Source organism: Syngnathus acus, chromosome 1, assembly GCF_901709675.1.
Source record: "Syngnathus acus chromosome 1, fSynAcu1.2, whole genome shotgun sequence".
Taxonomy (NCBI): domain Eukaryota; kingdom Metazoa; phylum Chordata; class Actinopteri; order Syngnathiformes; family Syngnathidae; genus Syngnathus; species Syngnathus acus.
Genome location: NC_051087.1, coordinates 10984889 through 11003503, shown reverse-complemented (window position 1 = coordinate 11003503; position 18615 = coordinate 10984889). Strand labels below are relative to the sequence as shown.

At 41.6% G+C, this 18615-nt stretch overlaps 1 protein-coding gene across 5 annotated transcripts; it reads right to left on the bottom strand.

The window, feature by feature from the left end:
* Positions 1 to 265: 265 nt before the first annotated feature.
* Positions 266 to 17829, bottom strand: mafgb (v-maf avian musculoaponeurotic fibrosarcoma oncogene homolog Gb). Of its 5 annotated transcripts, none has more exons than XM_037245829.1 (4): positions 17653 to 17728; positions 8868 to 9091; positions 4538 to 4603; positions 266 to 4214 (listed from the first exon to the last, which is right to left on the bottom strand). In XM_037245829.1, the coding sequence occupies exons 3-4, from the start codon at positions 4571 to 4573 to the stop codon at positions 3735 to 3737; spliced, it is 516 nt and encodes a 171-aa protein (XP_037101724.1). In that variant the 5' UTR covers positions 4574 to 4603; positions 8868 to 9091; positions 17653 to 17728; the 3' UTR covers positions 266 to 3734. The 5 variants fall into 5 exon arrangements, with proteins under 5 accessions (XP_037101724.1, XP_037101718.1, XP_037101731.1 ...); XM_037245823.1 differs by lacking the exon at positions 17653 to 17728 and adding an exon at positions 17150 to 17493; XM_037245836.1 differs by lacking the exon at positions 8868 to 9091 and having other exon boundaries at positions 17653 to 17829.
* Positions 17830 to 18615: the final 786 nt, after the last annotated feature.

Genomic DNA, 18615 nt, shown 5'->3' with positions numbered 1-18615 from the left:
ATGAAGGCACTTCAGGCACTTTACCAGGAGCAGTAACAGATTCAATCAACAGCAGCCATCGACTAACTCTCATGGCCAAGCACTCGAAACGTCTCTTTTTTCTTTCTTTCATCTGAAATGTTTATTTGGTTTGTTACTCGCTGTGAAAAGAAAGTGGAAATAAAACTGTGCTGTCGAAATTGCACATTAAATTGAAATGGAACAATATTTAACGTAATTTCACTTTGACGTAATTTCACTAAGAAATTCAAAGAGAATTCAAAACTCTACTTTAAACCATGTTTATTGGTCATATATAAAATAAAGTAAACTGTTTATTGACAAACATACAGTATATACATCAATAAATTAAAAGAACATTAGACTGATGATGAAACAATTAATTCCATAATCACCAGTACTTTGTCATCATCACTTATGTATCTACAAAAAAAAAAAAAACAATAATTTAGTAGAAGATAAATACTTACAAAGACTGTCACATTTTCAGTATTTTCCCATAGAAAGAACAGTATAATAATTTATTACACCCCATACAGAAATAGTACAAAACACATAATTCCTTATTACAGGACTTTTTCTTAACAGGCTGCGTCATCGTCGAACAAACTCACTACTTCTCTATAACTTTAAACTGACCGGTATTTACTTTCAGACACAAATATATCCCAGCTTCAATGTATGTAATCTGACCAAATGATCACCATTAAATACACGTAGTTTGAAGGGAAAACTGTCAACAGAGAGATGAAAAAGAAGAAAACAGCAAAAAAAGAAATTGAAATGATTTGATGCTAGTGAAGGCCAGCAGAGGCAAAACAAACATTATTATTGATCAACACACCAAACAAACGATCAAAGGAATGTTTGGTTCGTTTACTCTCATCGATCAACTTTGGAGGTGGGTGAAAGGCCTTTTCATCTGGACGTGTGATTGACTGCTCAGAGAAATAACTGAGTGACTACGCATCAATTGGCCCCACAGAATGGTATGAAGTTATTGATAATCATTCTCTTCACAATCATCAGATGTTCTCAATGAGGGCCCAGTTAATTCCGTCTGTAAAACGTGTTATATTCGTCACTATTATTTCTTTTCCTGTGTCATAAAATATTTATGAATATGACTTAGGAGCGGCTGCCTGGACTGGTGATGAAACACCTTTGTATTAGTAAGGTAAAACATCTACGCAGGAAGCAGTAAAACATGTCAAGCTCATGAAATATGTTACGGAAACCCTGTTTGATAATGCCTCATGGATGAACTCCATTCAAGATCACAAAACCAAGATCAAAAACACAACTAAGAAGCATCGCCTTTCAAACTTAAACTGGTAGAAAAATATTCTATTTTTCTTGTCTATGCACATTAATAAATACAATAATATGCTGTGGGGAAGCAAGATAAATCACAACACATAATCCAGATATAAACAAATAAATTGCAAAAACATTTGATACCCAGACACATATTGTTAAACACTGTAAATATAAACTCTTTCACCTTGCCACATTACACTGAACCTGAACAATTTGACACAGGTGACAACAGCAGTACAGCTCCTGGGTGACAGCTCTACTTATGCCTTACACAGTTTGCATATTAAAAGACAACTAAACACCAGCTTGACACTGTTACACTCACAATGTATGGTATTCATCCTGAAAGTTGGCAAAGTATGTTTAACGTGGAGAATTTTCACAAAACAGTTTCATCCTTTTTTTTAAAAAAAGTACACCATATCAAACACAACAGTCAAAAAACAAGCAGCTCGAGACAGAGAGGAAAACACACAATTATGAGGAAGCAATACATTGAAAACAAAAACAAACTTGTAAAACGTATGGACATGATTTGCTTGTCTTCATCTGATGTCATTCTTGGCAGGTTTTTAATTTTTTAACCCCAAATTAAATTAAATATACAAATAAATGACTTCACATTTCTCCTTTTTCTGGTGTTTTTTTTTTTTGGAAGGATGTGACCCTTGCACACCAAGATTAGTCACAGTCTCCACTATTGAGAGCAGAACAAAAAGCAAACAAAGAGCTGGAAAAAAAGCTACATAAAAAACAAAGATGCAAATTATGGCAAGTTCAGATGGTCCTGGAGCACACGTCGTAATGAGAGAACAAGCACAGTTACCAGCTGTGTCATCACTCGCCCTGAAATCAAACAAGTAGTACCCATCAAATATAGTTACGTTATAGTTTCCCCATCACATACACAGCACACAGCACACCACACGCTAATTCACGGCTACACACAAGTGCCTAGTCACTAGAGAAAGAACAAAGCTATTCAGTAGTTAAGCCACTTTTGGTACAATTGCAAAATAGAGAGAGACTGTATATCAAACTGATTTTGTTACCTTATTTTTCACAGGTCAATACAAACAATGCAAAGCTAATTGTCTTTATAAAATTGACGCTACCATGTACGGACAATGATTATTTATTTTTATTTTTTCTTAGGAGATTACTTTTACTGTAAATCTTGTCAGTGACTCTTCATTTATGCGAATGCACATTTAAAAATAATAATCATTATGTCAATTATTTTCTAAACTGTGGGGAGCTTTGTTGAGACTTTCCTAAAGAACTATTCAAATAAGGGAAATGCATCAACAAAACAAATTTGTTAATACAGCACATGTACAAGTGCAAAATCACATGGATGTATGTCATTACAGTTTCTATTATTATTGTGACTTCTTCACAGCTCATAGGACAATGCAGAGTTAAATGTCATAGACATTCAGACATTCAGTTAGATTATCCCATTGAGCACAGGTACAACCAATTTTTTACAAATCAAATTCCTCTTGAGTCCTCCCAACATTTTAATTAGTAGTCCACGTTAATTGCCCTTCCAAATTGTTTCCAGATGTATACACTACTTGTGGAGAATTACACATGTCAATATTTGTTTTCCAAAATTATACATCCTTAAAACTGCTGGGTTAAAAATTGGACCAACCCAGAAAATTGGGTCAATTTGAACCAACTTTGAAGTTGGGTCAATTGGGTCGGTCCAATTTCTTAACCCAAATTTTAAGGGTTTGAATCTTATGTTTTTAATTTCTTTAACTGCTGGCTACCTGTGTAGTCGTAAAAAGTCAATTGTAACTCAGAAAAATGGGGAAGGGCAAATATGAGTGACAAGTGAAGAGTCTGAAATAAAAAGACAATTGAAGAAACAAAGCAATCACGAATTTCACAGAATTCCTGATATTTAACAATTCACACACAGAGAACACATTTTGAACCTCATGTGAATGACAACACGGTACAAAACAGTAAAAATACACGTAACACAATTGCGCGTCATATATATATTCCATCGTACTGATATGAAAAGGTTGCAACTGGATGGGACTCATCTGCAGCCAATGAAATGAGCAGGTCACATGAGATGGATGATCTAGCAGACTATTCTGTCCCTAAATCCATCACAGAAGTGTTCCAATACCATCTGTTTGTTTAGCCACGGAATGGGAACGTTGGATCCTCACTACAAGAGTTCATTGTTCATGATCAGTTCATGATCAACTTTAAATTGACTGATTCTTTGTTACCAAGCACTGACTGCCTTCGTCAAGTCCTTCCCTGCCCTCGTGAACTGTGTCAAGTGAGTGCCGTGACACAAGGGCAGTGAAGGAGGCGCGGCAAGCAGAGAAGAAGAAACGCAGCTGAATTCCATCCCGACACACCTTTGTCAATCAGAACCTCCCTCAAGACCGTGCGTCTGTTTTGGACTTTACTATTGTGATGACACTCGTCGCCGTTGCCGCCTTCCCGGGTATGAGAGGACCGATGACGGATGATGCTCCCCCTCCTCCTCCCCCTCCGGCCCTGACTCCGACCCCTACAGTGGGGCTTCTCGCCACAGTCCTGGCAAAGGTCTGTAAAGCCTCGTACTTGGACCTGAGAGCGTCCAGCTCCAGGCGCATGGAAGCATTCTCATTGGCCAGTTTGTCCACTTCCTGTTGCAGCTGAGCCTTTTGCTTCTCCAGCTCTTCCTTCTGGGTAACTCTTTTTACCCGACAGCTGGCGGCGTAGCCCCGATTCTTTAGGGTGCGCCGCCTCTGCTTCAGTTGCAGGATCTCCTCCTTGGTGAGCCCCCGGAGATGCTGGTTAAGCTCCCGCACCGACATGGTCACCAGCTCGTCATCTGTCAAGCTGGTGCCATTCTCCCCCGGCTCTCGCTTCACCTTTATCGAGTAAGAAGGAATCCGATCAAATACAGTTCAGTCAATCAAAAACAACAACCTGAGCGATATACTGTTTAGGCATCGCAACATGGGTTACCAACATGGATGCTCATAATTGATTGTTAGTATTTTGCACTGCCCATTTACTGTTTAATAAATTGTCAAATTAGCTGCTGCCTTGCTGCTATGCTATGATGTCATATTATTCATGGAGCTAACACAGCAATGCTGTCGAAACACTCAGCAATGTAAATTCCAGCTTAATCGGGGTTTACTTGGTAAACCTGCCTGAACTGCACCACTCGGTAGATGTTCTCGCTCACCTTTAAGGCTTTATTTCCTTTGTTTGTCGTCGTCATGCCACAGGAGCCTTGCTCTTCTGAACAGACCTACACAAATGCAGAAAACAATACAACCGTTATCCACAGAAGCTTGATTTAAAAAATAGGCCTTTATTATTTTCATAATTATTGTTATTTGTGGTTCACTACCCACCAGACGAACCAAGTCCAATAGTACCTCTCAAGGACTGTTGTTTGGATATACGTATTAAACGTTGCGCATCAATATCAGATCGTATGAGTGAACGTGACATGCAATATTTCTTAGAATTTCCCTGACTTCCTGTTTGGTGATCGTTACAGTGATAGTACCAACTGTCACGGAACGGAGCAGGGCCACCAAGTGCAGCTTGGACCAAGATTTATTGAAGGGGTAGTGGAGAACAGGCAACAGACGGGTAGCATAAAGGATAGCAACGTGGGCAACAGACGGGTAACATACAGGAAAGCAACATGGGGTTAGGGTTAGTGCGGGCAATCATCGTAAATGTTGCCGACGGAACGGGAGGGGCAGTAGATATGAGCTGTCCAGAGTACCGTTCATGCGGATGCATGACACCCACAGCTTTTGTTACGTTGAACTGCTTTTGGTTGGCTTCAGGCCAATCGCTAAGAAGTGAACTGAGAGAAGAGGAAGTGATAGTATTTGTGGGAAGGACTCCAGGGGAAAGCCAACTTACACTTTCATACACCAGTGTATGAGAAAGCAGCATATAAGAAAGCAGAGCGACGTAGTACATCAGACAGGAATACAAATGTCTAACGATAACAGAAATAAACGCACAAAGCACGAGTACGGTCTACATGTCGTTGCTTAAAGATGGAAACAAAAGACAAAAGCCTGGAGATAAAGAAGTCAACACAGGCGGGCAAAAGATGACATCAGCCCTCCAAGTGCACATCTCCACAAGGGGATGCTTTGTGTTGGAGCGCGCGAGTCCATCTCTCATTTCTCAGACCTCTGTGTGCGTGTGTGTGTGTGCGTTCACTAAAGGGTGTCTCTTGTTGCTGCTCTGACCTAAGCGATCATCATGAGACCAGTCACGATGACTCAGCAGATTCCAGCTGGCCTCACTCTCCTCCCCTCTGCTCTTTCCTCTCTTTGCCGCGCAAATTTCATCTCACTTGCTATCAGGCCACCCTTTACTACACAATACATGACACACATCACTACCAAAAATGAAAAAAACATTTTGCCTGCAGATGATTGATAATCTTTACAAACATCATTGAGTTTCTTGAAAAGCACTATCTGTGTCATTCATATTCTTCTTCATCTTATTATTATTATTATTCTTAATTCGGCCCAGCAACACTGAGCAGTCAACCTCCTCCACAGTGCACTTCCGTCGCTGTGATGCTACAGATTCAATCGTTAAAAATAGCAGTAGATCAGAGAAAATGTGCATTACACGCACATACGTTGCATAGCCAGCGTACATTAAAGACAGAACCCACAACTGTGCTGCCGCTGCCACTATTAATACCCATCATAATTTTTAACCGCTTTTCCCTATTCATCCACCTGCCACCAACATTATGACCACTTAAAGAAAGATTTTAATACTTTTGTTACCTCAATAAACTATATGGAAGAGTCGATATATACAGTATGATATAGTGTAGTTCTACAACACAGCAAAGTAGAACCACTATCTATCCGTGACGGTCAATCAAAACGGAGTATTATTGTGTTTGTAAAGGCGGAATTTTTGATGTAGCGGTAGCTCTCTTGAATTGCGCTGGGATGCATTGTAGCGTCCCGCAGTTGGAGATGCATCATCATCATCACACAATAGATGGATCAAAGACATGAAGAATAAGGGTGCCTTTGGGGCTGGGGGTGGAGAGGCGGTGGGGGTTGTGAAAACAGAGGCAAAAAAAGGAGGCGTTTTTACTGCCAGGCACAGGTTTATTTCCCCCGTGCCCAACCCCCATAACCCCCATCTACATACAAACAAAAAAGCATGCCAACACATTCCCCTGCCACCCTGCTCGGGGAGGCACAAGAATATCCACATGTTCCACTGCAAGAACCCAAACGTGCAAATGCGATCAAGTTAAACACAATACAAGATGACCATACATATTTCGTCACGACATCAGTGACTTAGAACAAGCCATATCAGAGGGACATAAAAATGATGACCCTATGAGCACTGAAAGGTCCCTTAGAGAACCACGCAGTAACTTTATCACACAAATGCATTTTTTACAATATTGCACTCATTTTTATTTATTATTTATTGAAGTTTAATACGTATTGATAATAAAATGATGTTTTTCTTCCAATTAATTTTATGTACATCTTATTTCACAGGGAAAGATTCCACTACATTTTTTTGTCTAATGGCAATTGAGCCCTTTGCAACAATTTCTAGCTTTACAGTTACCACCTCTGGTCTCTAGTTGGCGTATGTTGAGGTAAAGATGTCTGCTGTGGCACATGAAGATATCAGATGTCATATTAAATTTAATTATAGTCCAGCAAACACGGCGCTATTACGGGTCTCTATGTCACATAAGATACTGTATTTGAGCAAGTATTGACTTTCTTTATTTTTCATTACCGTGTTGTTACTTGGTTACTTCGCGAGCATCACTATACTAAATAAAAGGTAGGCTCTATCACAAATTATTATTAGCCCTTAATTTACAGTGTTGGGAACTCATGCCGCCCCCCAAGTGCCATTAAAAAAAAAAAGCCACCCCGTTTGGCCACCCGTGCCGAAAACCACGACTGCCTATCCCAACTGACTTGGGGCAGTAGGCAGGGGACACCCTGAACTGATTGCAAGCACACATAGATAACCATTTGCACTCACACTCACTCCTACAGGCAATTTGGAGTGTTCAATCGGCCTACCATGCATGTCTTTGGAATGTGCGAGCAAACTGGAGTACCTGGAAGAAACCCATGCAGGCACAGGGAGAACATGCAAACTCTACACAGGAAGACCGGAGCCGAAATCGAAATCTGCATAACTGTGAGCCGGGCATGCTAACCAGTTGACCACCATGACGTCTTATGAAAACATATAATAACAATACAACAGAAAATATCACATAAAACATTAATTGGCCATATAAACATAACAATCTCTCCATATGCCATTTCGTTTGAAGTGGTTAGAGATAAAAGAGGAGAGATTCAAAGTCTCCTTTCACCAGAGGATCAAAGGCAAAGTTTGAAAAGAAAACAATTAGCTGGAGAATCCATGCAAAAAAAAGATTAATATATTTCATTTTAAACAATTCTCCACAATGTAAAACTATACAATGCATCCTATATAATTTGTACACAAGACTCTCTCACAATATCAGTTTTGTTTCAGGTCACAGCGCAGTCTATAAGATAAACATGAGCCCAGCACAAGTCTAGCAAAAAAGCACAGTATGAGTGTGGACATGGGTAGAATTTTCATTTTTTTGTTATTCTCATAGACGCACGCAGTTAAAATTGCCATTGTGGGAGTGAGTCCAGCCGATTTGCCTCTCGGCCAATGGTAGCGGGTCCTCTTTAACATCATCGCTTGAGAGGCAGGTGGTCTACAGATAATAAATCAACTCTCTGGAGTTCTTATAGGACATTGATGTGCAAAGTTTATACAGTAAGGAACTGCAGGATTTCCACTTGCAAGTGAAGTGGCACTCAAAGACATCCACCGTATACATTTTCAGAGCTCAGAATCAGTCTGCCTGCACCTACGTCAAGTTCACCAAAATGGCATCACACCACTTGCGCCACAACTTAGACCTGCTTTCAGATGTTCTACGGTTTACTCTACTTTCAGACACCAAATTGAGTGTGTCGGGGTTTGTGTAAAATGAAATGCTCTCAGCCGGCCAGAAAACCCAGCATGGTGCAGCAGTCTGCCAGATTCACGATAAAACACGATAAAGAAGACTAACACCTACATGAAGATCAAGATATGCCCATTTTTAAGCCTGAGCGCACGTGTGCTGTCTACGTAAATAGTGTCCTCAGGGCAGGAATGCAAATAACATGCATCATCTCCTTAATATCAATCGTATCAATTTTGTGTGGGTTTTTAAAAAAAAGCTTTTGAAGGTGGACATAATGTGCTATTGACGCTAAGGACACACACTTTGCTGTTCAGCAATTTGTGAAGGCGCACCACTCAGCACTATTTGATCATGTAATAATGTATCGTAGATTGCTACAAGTTTAACCATGTTGGGAAAGAATTGTTATGTACTGCACACACAAAAGAAGCTCTTTTGTAATAGACAAAAAAGGTGCCCGCCCTGCTGCGTAAAATTGTCTTGGACAGCACAGGTCATGTGTCACCTGGGTTAGGGATCATCTGCTGAGCAAGGCCATCGCCATTCATCTTGTGCTCGATAGTGGCGTCCTTCCCAAAGTGCATGTGGGGTGGTCGTGGTGCTGTGGTCAATGCCGCTCACCGCCACTCTCGCTACAACAGACAGCTTTTCTGCTGTGCTCGGCTGTATTTTTATGTAGCCACAGAAAGAACGCTGACGACTCAAGAGCGGAGCTGCTTATGGTTACCGCTGAAAGACAGCACACACAGAAACAAACATACAAACGCACACGCGCTAACAGATGACATGCCGTGGAGATAGGTAAACACAAGCGGCGATAAGACTGTGAGGAGAAAAGAGGTAAGAGAGGAGGTGATGCTGGAGGAGGACGGGAAGAATGCTGACGTCTCCAGAGCTGATTAGCGCTACAGCGGAGACATCACACCCACAGCTGAGGAAAATGCTGAGTATGGAGAGAGGACCGGCTGGGGGGTGCAAATGACAAGGGAGACAGAAAAGAACTTGAGCAGGGGGGTGAAAGGCGGGGGGGGTTATAGGTAGGGATGGTACAGCAAGGGAGGAGGGGAGGAGGCAGAGGGGGTGGGAGGGTGTTTGGGGGAAAATGCATCCTCAACACATTTGTAAGAGCTTAGCTGTTGGGCACGGAGGTGGGTGGAGGGAGGATAGAGAGAACACCAGCAAGGGGAGGGGGGGGTAGCGGCGGGGGGATTGGGGTCGGGGAGAAAAGAACTGAGCTCAGCAACGACCAAGGCTAAAACCTTCAATTAGAAAAGTTCTGAAGCTGATCCAGTGCAACAAAACTACTATTGACCATCTGACACACACATAACACACAAAATCCTGGACCAGGTGAAACAGTGATAATCGTAGACAGCAAAAGAATAAACATTTTTATGTCGTGCAGACTGAAAGCAGCATGCACTAATGATTCCTCTTTGAGAAAACAACATTTGCGCCAGGCCAATAACAACACGGAGAGAAATTTCTTAGAAAGCGCCTTCCAGTTAGTGTTGTGCTCCAATTCAACCGTCACAGACACAGACAAATAAACCCGAGGGCTTGCGAGCGTGGATGTACGCAAGCACAAACAAGTCAACACAGAGAATGATTAAGAATAGCTCGTTAGAGTGGTGCAGTGGCAAGTCTATATTTAGTTGGTAATCCCAGCATAACAACAAGTTGCCTGCAAGTGACTGAGCAATCACTGAGTGGAGTAGGACGCTGAGATGACAAAAGACAAATGTGAAGAATTACAGATCCAACAGTTCACCTTGCCCGTGTTCAGAGGGACCAAACTTGCACTCATTGATCTACACTACACTATGTTGAGCAGGGAGTGTTGGCAAATAATTAACATTGAGCTCTGTAGAAAGGCTAATTGAGATTTAGGAATTAGATCAGCGATAATGGCAACTTGTGAGAGAGGGAGTGGCCTCGCGGCAGAGATCATGAAGAGAGTGAGGAGGCCAACACAAGGATATATTTTCTGTGTTTAAATATGTGTGTGTGTATGGGGGAGTGCAAAAGAGGGCCAGAAGCTATTAAATGGGAAGATTGAAGAGCGTGAAAAAAGCGTGAAGAAATGGGGAGAGAAGCGGAAGACATGGGGAACATATTGGGACAAAGAAGACAAAGTAAAACTCTTGTCCCATGAATGGCAATATGCACATACCATCCACATCATTAGGAACACTTGGGTGGCTGTTTGATGGGAACAATATAGTTGCGCTTTTTCAAATTTCAGGGGCAAAATGGGACCATTTATAGGGGCAGTGTCGAACCCGGAAGGAACTCTGCTTCTGAGGAGAAGTCATGGCTATCCATCCATTCATTTTCTATGTCGTCATTAATTATCACAGTCTTGTCTGTACTTGTCTGTATTGTTCATTTCCAAAAAAATAACACTAACTATTTGAGTTAAATTTAAAAAATATATATTTGAGACATTTACCGTATTTCCTGGACTATAAGGCGCACCTAAAAACCTAAAATGTTCTCAAAAGCTGACAGTGCGCCTTATAGTCCAGTGCGCCTTATATATGGACCAAATTCTTAAATTTAAACTGGCCCGAAGCATTGTGTGATGAAATCAATCATAGGTGGCCCGCTGAAGACTATGAATCATGAATCAAAAAGACTATGGATCATTATTTTGTGATTATAAAGTAATTTGTTGCGTCTGAAGTTGAAATAAAAAAGATAAAATGGAGAATGATTTGATTTGGATTAAAAATCTGACATGATGCATTAATGGTGCGCCTTATAGTCCGGTGCGCCTTATATAAGGACAAAGTTTTAAAATGGGCCATTCATTGAAGGTGCGCCTTATAGTCCGGTGCGCCTTATAGTCCGGAAAATACGGTATTTAAAAAAAATTAAATGTTTTTTCCCTTTACTATACTGAATGCAAACTTTAGTTTTTGGAGTACGCTTCTAGCAATAATACATTTATTTGGTTTTACTGTTCCAACCGGCCTCCTGAGCACAGCTCAAGCTATGAAGTTGCCTGTCATAAAAACAAGTATGCCACAATAGTTTTTGTCACGTCAAAGTGACTATACTATATCGTTAATGACTGGCATGAGGAACATATGTGCCTCAATTTGGATTATCTGCTTTCGGTGTCAAGAGTGACCAAGCATGGAACAAAATGCGTAATATGAGTGACCTCCGTTAGTTTGTTATGATATTAGATAGTAAGTTAATTAGTTGAATAGTACGTTAGGAGGATTACGTAAAGTCTACATAAACTGCATCCATTCGTGTTCTATGCCCCAGTGAGTTGACTTTGAGCGAGAAGCAGGGCTCACCTTAGATTGGTTTCCAGTCACACTTAAACTCACCATTTGAAGAAAGAAAAAGAAAAAGAGAAAATGCTGCATGCTGCAAATGTTTACCCGACTTTTTATAGGCATGACGGACACCTACAGGACTAGAGTGGAACAGTATCGCTTCGCACATCAAAGGTCAATGGGACACATTTGGATCGTCTTGCCTTTGTGGATGTCTGTAATCTACTAGCCAGTAAATGCAGAGAAGGAATAATCACTGTCTCAAGAGTTTAAATCGAGTTATCTGTGTGTGCAAGATGGTTAAGAGTGCATGAGCCAGTGATTGTGCAAAGTGAGTTATTAAAAGTGAGGAAAAAGTCCTAGCGTCAACACGATTTTCCCATTGCAGGTAGTAAGTCGGAGTGTGATGATTATTTTCCCAACACAAGCAAAAAAAAATGCATCGTCAGACTGTTGAGCCCTGGCTCTGCTTTTTTTTTTTCAGAATAGAAAATCATCCTTGGTCAAACTGGTTCTCATTTGGCTTGTACAATCAGAGGGCCACAAGGAAAACATTAGTGACAAGTAAAAGCAAGTAAAATGATGTTCATCCAGTTGAAAACAATTCAGTTTGACATAGTATCCTGCCCGTCCTAATTAAGGTATACCATTTAATGCCACTATTTTGGAATTGCAAAGTCAAATTTGGAATTTTATGATGTCTATTCTTGCATACAGCAAGTTAAGATTGTGACATTATAAGGAGAAGCTGTCTACTCAGATTGCATTAGTCAGGGGTTGCATTGTCGCGAGCCGCATCGTAGTCATAATTTCACTCGGAGCGCCATTATGATTGTCAACGTCTTCTATATACAGTATAGGCTACAAACCAAACTGATTAATAACAAGTTTTGAAATCGGAGACTAGTAAAAAAACTGTTCAAATGTTTCAAAAAGACAAATGGTAATAAAAATTGCATACAATATTTCTATTTTTTTTTTTAAAGTGAAAACAATTTGTAATTTTAGTAATGACACAAAGTCAATGCAAAATTTGTCTTCGCGGGCCACATAAAATGATGTGACGGCCCATATATGGCCCCCGGGCCTTGAGTTTGACACCAATGCCATTAGTTGTGTAAGCTTCTGTATGAACTCATAAGTGCAATAATGACATTCTATTATTACACTGCCGTAGTGCAGAGCTCCCGGTAGAGCTGTGAAGTGCATCTGTCACTCTGTGCTCTCTGTTGACAAGTGTGCAGTTCGGAAATAGAGCACATGCTCATCTCAGAAAGTGTACACATGAGCGTACAGTTTGTAGCTGGCCTAGTTCCTCTTGAGCTGTGAGGTTGAATGTCACCAGGAGGTTGCACGTGTGGCCAACGGACAGTTGCTACTCAAGTGTGATGCATGTTGTCGGGTATTCAAACTAAAAAAAATCCATCTGTCTGTCGTCTGTAGGACTTTTAAGGTTGCAAATCTACTGGAGCTCGTTCAACGGGTTATTTAAGATTCATCAGACAAGAGATTACATCTACTTAGTCATCCTCCGTGAACCAGAAAGTAGTCTGTTAAAGTAAACTATTACCAAATAAATACAAATATGGCTCTCTAAAAGTGTGTTTCGTCTTAATCTTGTTAGGAGCTGGGCCTTGGCTTGATTTGCTACACTACAGTATTTGTGAGCATCACAAGGTGAAAATGTCAATGCCGAAATGAACTATTTGCAGTAATTCCCATTTAACATGATGCAACGACTGCAAACGACAAAATTGAATCTTGTTATAACATTTAAAGAGGACAATTAAGAATGTGCTTTGTTACAAGTCCCCCCAGAACTGTTGATGCGCCTGCTTTTCTTTTCTTTGCTCTCTGAACTTGATACAATATGTGCACGTTTCCAAATATGGACGGTTCATGAATTCCAAGCACAATTCTGGTATCGTCACACTGCAGTCAGAAATGCGCAAGATGATGCAACTGGTAGAAAACCACTCGTACAGATGCTCGCGTGACCGACACCTTGCATCTCAAACGCTACACACCATTCTTAATACCGAAGCGTTGCATGAAAAGCAACGGCAATAAGGTGGTTCGGAACACTTCTGTGTGCGAACAATCTTATTTACAAAGTGAGCCCTTGGAAGAAAACCATTAGAGGTGCCAAACACGAGCACAGATTGTAGCGTGATTACTGATAAATAGAAACTGCTTTGTATAATTGGTATCTTGAATTCGCCGCAGTCATTTCAGCACTGGAGATTGGATCAGTAAAACAAGTGGTTTCACCTCAACTAAACCAGCTTTCAGGTTCTTAACCACATTTAGTTTATGTTGCATTTGTTTTTATTTCTCCTCGGGGAGGTAAACACCTTTGGAGTTTGGGCTAATTTAACACACACGGCAAGGAGACACATCTTACAGCAAATTCGCCCCCCCCCCCCAAAAATAAAAATCCAACAACGGTGGAGCATAGAGATGATTATGCACCAGATCTGCTTACACCATATTTCATCATTACCGTTGGGGGGGAGAAAGAAAGACTCAACTATTGATCTGCCCAAATGCTTTCCCCTCACATACTCCCTGCGCTTCTTCTGTCTTTTATTCTTCTTCTTTTACTTCCACTTCACTCCAACTAGACTTTTATAAAATGGAGCCGATAGTAGCAAAATAAATAAAGATCCACAACACATACAACCATTCAAATTTACAAATACACCCGTCCAAGGTGAACACGGTATTATGCGCAAATCCATTATAAGACACTACCAGTAATTGCAAAGCGAAAGTATGGTGATGACCACAGAAATGGAAATTATTTCTAAAAGCGGTACATGGGGGATTGTTGTTTTTATTATTGTAGTTATTAATTTTATTACAGACTATTTCATTTTATTTATAGCTATGCAATTTTATTTTTGCGGCATTTATTTTTGTTCGTGCAATACAAACTGGGGGGTTTTGCACATTGCTGTAGAAGTTGTTTTTTTTTAAATAAAAAATGATACACCAGGCGACACTTTTTATTTATTAGTATTTTAATTGATTGCTACAGTGATTTTACGATAAATAAACAGCCTCGATGATAGTCGCCCATTTGACGCTTTATCACTTGGAATTATGACATTTAACCCCAGTCCTCTCTGTAAGGGTAACACTGCTGCAATAACTTTATAATAGGTCTATCAATGATCCCTAATCAATATTATTGGCAGAAATAAAGTGCTGCAAAATCAAATTTTGCTCTAGACACTATGTGGGCCAGTCGGCTCTGCTCTACGCGTGGATGTCTCTTACACACAAAGTCACACACGCACACACATGCACACGGGACAAGTCAAAGAAACTCGCTGTGGTAAGTAACAAGTGAAAACGCCATCTGTCAAGCGAGGGAGCATTTGCTTTGCCTCAGCATTTTCAGGGGAATGCCTTGAAGACAAAAAGGTCCTTGTTCTCAATCTCTCCGCAAATCCCATCTCTCATTCTTCCTTCATCCCCCTTGCTCCACGCGCTTTTGCCGCCGCTCCGCCACCATCAGCAAAGTTGCACACATAAGCATTGGTCAGCGTTCAATTACTGCGAACACCAGGGAAGGATGGGGAAAGTACTTGACAGAGAAATGCACTTCAAGCACTGATTAAATACTGATACCAAGTATAAAAAGCTTAGCCCCTAGGTTGTGTGTGTGTGCGCCTGTGCGTTGTGTGTATGTGAGTGAGAGAGAAAGGAGGGGGGGGGGGGGCACGTTTCTATCCAATACTGATACAACTATTTCATCATTATGACCCTCTATTACAGTACTTGCCAACTTGCTTACTACATACTTTTGATACTCTCTGCAGAGTGCTGACTCTAACTAAAGCTGCTGATTTGGAATCATTAGGGGGTGAAGTTTCAGTTTTCTCAGGTCCACAGAGCTTCCCTATTACTCTTGAGTTGCAATGCGCACAGGTTGCAACCCGTCAGCAGGTAATGCAATAATCATAAGTCAATGAGGAGGAAGCGCTCACTTGCAACACCCAAGAGATAATTGCTTTATATTTCTAGTTATTTCATTATTAATTTTGATATATTACTAGCCAGGCTGGGTTAATGAACTTCATTAGCGATTCATCAATTTCCGAGACTGGTTATCCTTTCGGGGTCAACTGGGAGCGCTAGCTTATGCCAGCTGCCTTTGGGTAAAAGGATTGGACTGGTCAGTCTCAGGGCACAAACAGCGGCTGATTATTCACATTCATCGCATCAACCAATCACTAAGCGGGAATTGAATACATACAGACGTTCAGGAGAGTGGACCACGATCCCATCAGTAACCTTGACCTCTGCCAAATTTTGTCTAAATATGACAGGCACACTTTAAACATGATATTATCTTGATTGCGTGAATAGGTAGTCTTCCTAGGAAACCAGTAAGGAATGTATTTTCCTTGTAAATCACTTTAAATGTTCTGAGAGACATCATCAGGTGTTCTGTTGAAAGTAACCAATTTCACTCAATTCAGATGTCAAACATTTTACACCAATCACAACCTCAAAAAATACTCCCAAAGTGCCGCCAGCAACAGTGGCGTAGTTTATAGAAATGTTCATTAAAACCAAGGTAAGCTTTATTCCTAATAAGTATGGCACTGTAAGACTTGAATATTAGAAAAACAAAAAACTCAAGACTAAATATTGCTGAGATAAAAATGGCGTCTATGTTTAAAAACACGCAGGAAATTTCAAAATACAACCGAACTGTATTTACTTTAACAAGTATGGCATTTTTTCCTATGAAAATTGTGCAGTTCGTACATTTAATTTTGTGTTTATTTTGCATACCACTTCCGCGCAGACTTTTTTTGAATTCATTTCCTCAAAAACGTAATGCACTATGTTGAGTGAAATGCTGGCGACAATTAGATGATTTTCCGCTCACAACACGGAGATTTTTCGAAGGTAAAATACGCGCCTGGGCTCAATAAGTGTTGGCAAAAACAGAGATCAAAGTTACTAGTAATCTTAAAATCCATGGAAAATAAGCGTCACGTTCCTCATCGCGATGGGCGGGTGCACTTGTGTGCAAGGCCCCCAATAGAAAGCGAACGCTTTTCCCTCGCTCAGACCTTTGTCCGCCCGCCCGCCTCCCACCCGCCGGTGCCATGTTGCCATGGTTCCCCTCGTGCCTCTTCTTTAACGTTCACAAATAACCCCGACGTGATCAATCAGCCTCAAAAAGCGCAAACCGGACCGCCGAAACGAGACGAGACGCGACAAGGCGAGGCGAGGTGTCTCCACCGCGTTTTGTTCAACATTCCTCCGGGTAGGAAGAAAGAGGCCCGTCGGAGGGCACAAAGCAAATGTCAAAACACGCACGAGGCAAGGCAGCGAGCGCCGCTCCATGGCTCTCCCAAGCTAGCTGCCGTCATGAATTAAACTTAAAGTGTGAAGCCGAGCAGGAGGAGAGTAGAATACATTGACAGCCAAATAATAGCAAACAAAACAGTTGATGTGGCGCGACGTGTACCTGCGAACAAGCGCTGGCCATGCAGCCGCTTTCAGCACCTCCGCGCGGGGACAGTCGGCGAGGCGAGTTCCGTCCGCGCTCTCCGTCTTCCGACTTGTTACTTAACACATTTGTCGACTTTCCCCCTTGTAGCTACACACGTCGAATGGCTTGCAGACAGGCGTCACCCCCGCCGACCTTTGCTGTCAACGTGCCCTCGCCCCTCTCATTCCGACACATTGCTTCTTCTTTCCAAGGTTGCCAGTCACATCGTGCACATCGTGCTCCCCCTTTGTCCGTATTGTGGAATCACCGCTCAGAGCCGCTCGCGCGGTCCCGACTGGACGACAGACGGGCGGCCAGCCGAGCGACCGGCCGGCCGGGTCGTGATGATTCAGCGCTTCTACGGGGGCGGGGTGGCTTTTAAAACAACAGCTCGACGCCGCGCGCACTCAGCCAAACAAGGCCACTTTTATTCAGCACTTTGTGGAGATTTCAAGTTGGGATTTGAACTGCTGACTCACCAGAAGTGGAAGCCGCACCGGCGCCGTCCGTACGTCCGTCCGTCCGCCCGCCCCCGACCCTCGATGGCCGGCGTTGAAGGTGCTCAAGTGGTCGGAGCGAAAAGGAAGGAGCAACGTTTGCCCCCTCTCCTTCGCTTGTGTCACACCGCCCGTGTGCTGTATCCACTCCTTCCTCGCTTGTTTCGGTCTGGGCTCAGGCGAGAGACTCAAGTGATGTTTGGATCACATGGTTTCCATTCATGAAGACGCTACGTAACCCGCATTTAAAGAGACACGGCCCACTACTACGAACAACAACAACACTCGAGTCACAAGTGGAGGATTAAGTGGAGGATTTCCTTTTTGCAAATTCGGTTACCAAGAGAGAATGCAGCCTATATTATCTCACACTTCCTGACTGTTTTTACCCTATAACACATGTGCACAAAATTCTAAAACTAGTCACGAGAATTATCCTTGCAAATACAATCACTTACTTTTTGTAGGTTCTGTTCTGTATAGTATTTTTTATGACGTTTTACGTCCCTACATTTTGAGGCTCATTGTTTTCAACCTCTGCAAATAACAAAAAGACAGAAACAAGGACAGAAAACAACCCTAATTGATTAATTGATTGTTTGATTGATTGATGAATCAATTAATCGATTGATTGACCGATTGATTGATGGGGGCTATAACCAGCCGTCAGAAATCTGCGTAGTCTCACGTTAGCCACTCCAGCAAACTGTTCACATGCTCATGAACATGCTATGAACAATTTAGTCTTCAATTCACAGTCATGTCATGGGAATGCGAGAGAACGGCAGGCTACGCGTAAAAAAATAATGCAAGATTCTAGCAGTAATAATAACAATAATAATATTAAAATGGTGGGAGATGATTTGCTGAAAATGCTGACTGGCAAGAATGAACTGTTTCCTGCCAGATATGATTTCAAGAAAACAACCGCTATCATGTCAAGAT

Bases quoted from the DNA above. Each gene is read 5' to 3' on its own strand.
- mafgb (XM_037245803.1), bottom strand. From the start codon at position 17,170: ATGGCCAGCGCTTGTTCGCAG. The intron at 4,604-17,149 runs GTACACGTCGCG...GCATTTGTGTAG, and splicing joins TGGCCAGCGCTTGTTCGCAG to GTCTGTTCAGAAGAGCAAGG. The intron at 4,215-4,537 runs GTGAGCGAGAAC...TACTCGATAAAG, and splicing joins AAGGAAATAAAGCCTTAAAG to GTGAAGCGAGAGCCGGGGGA.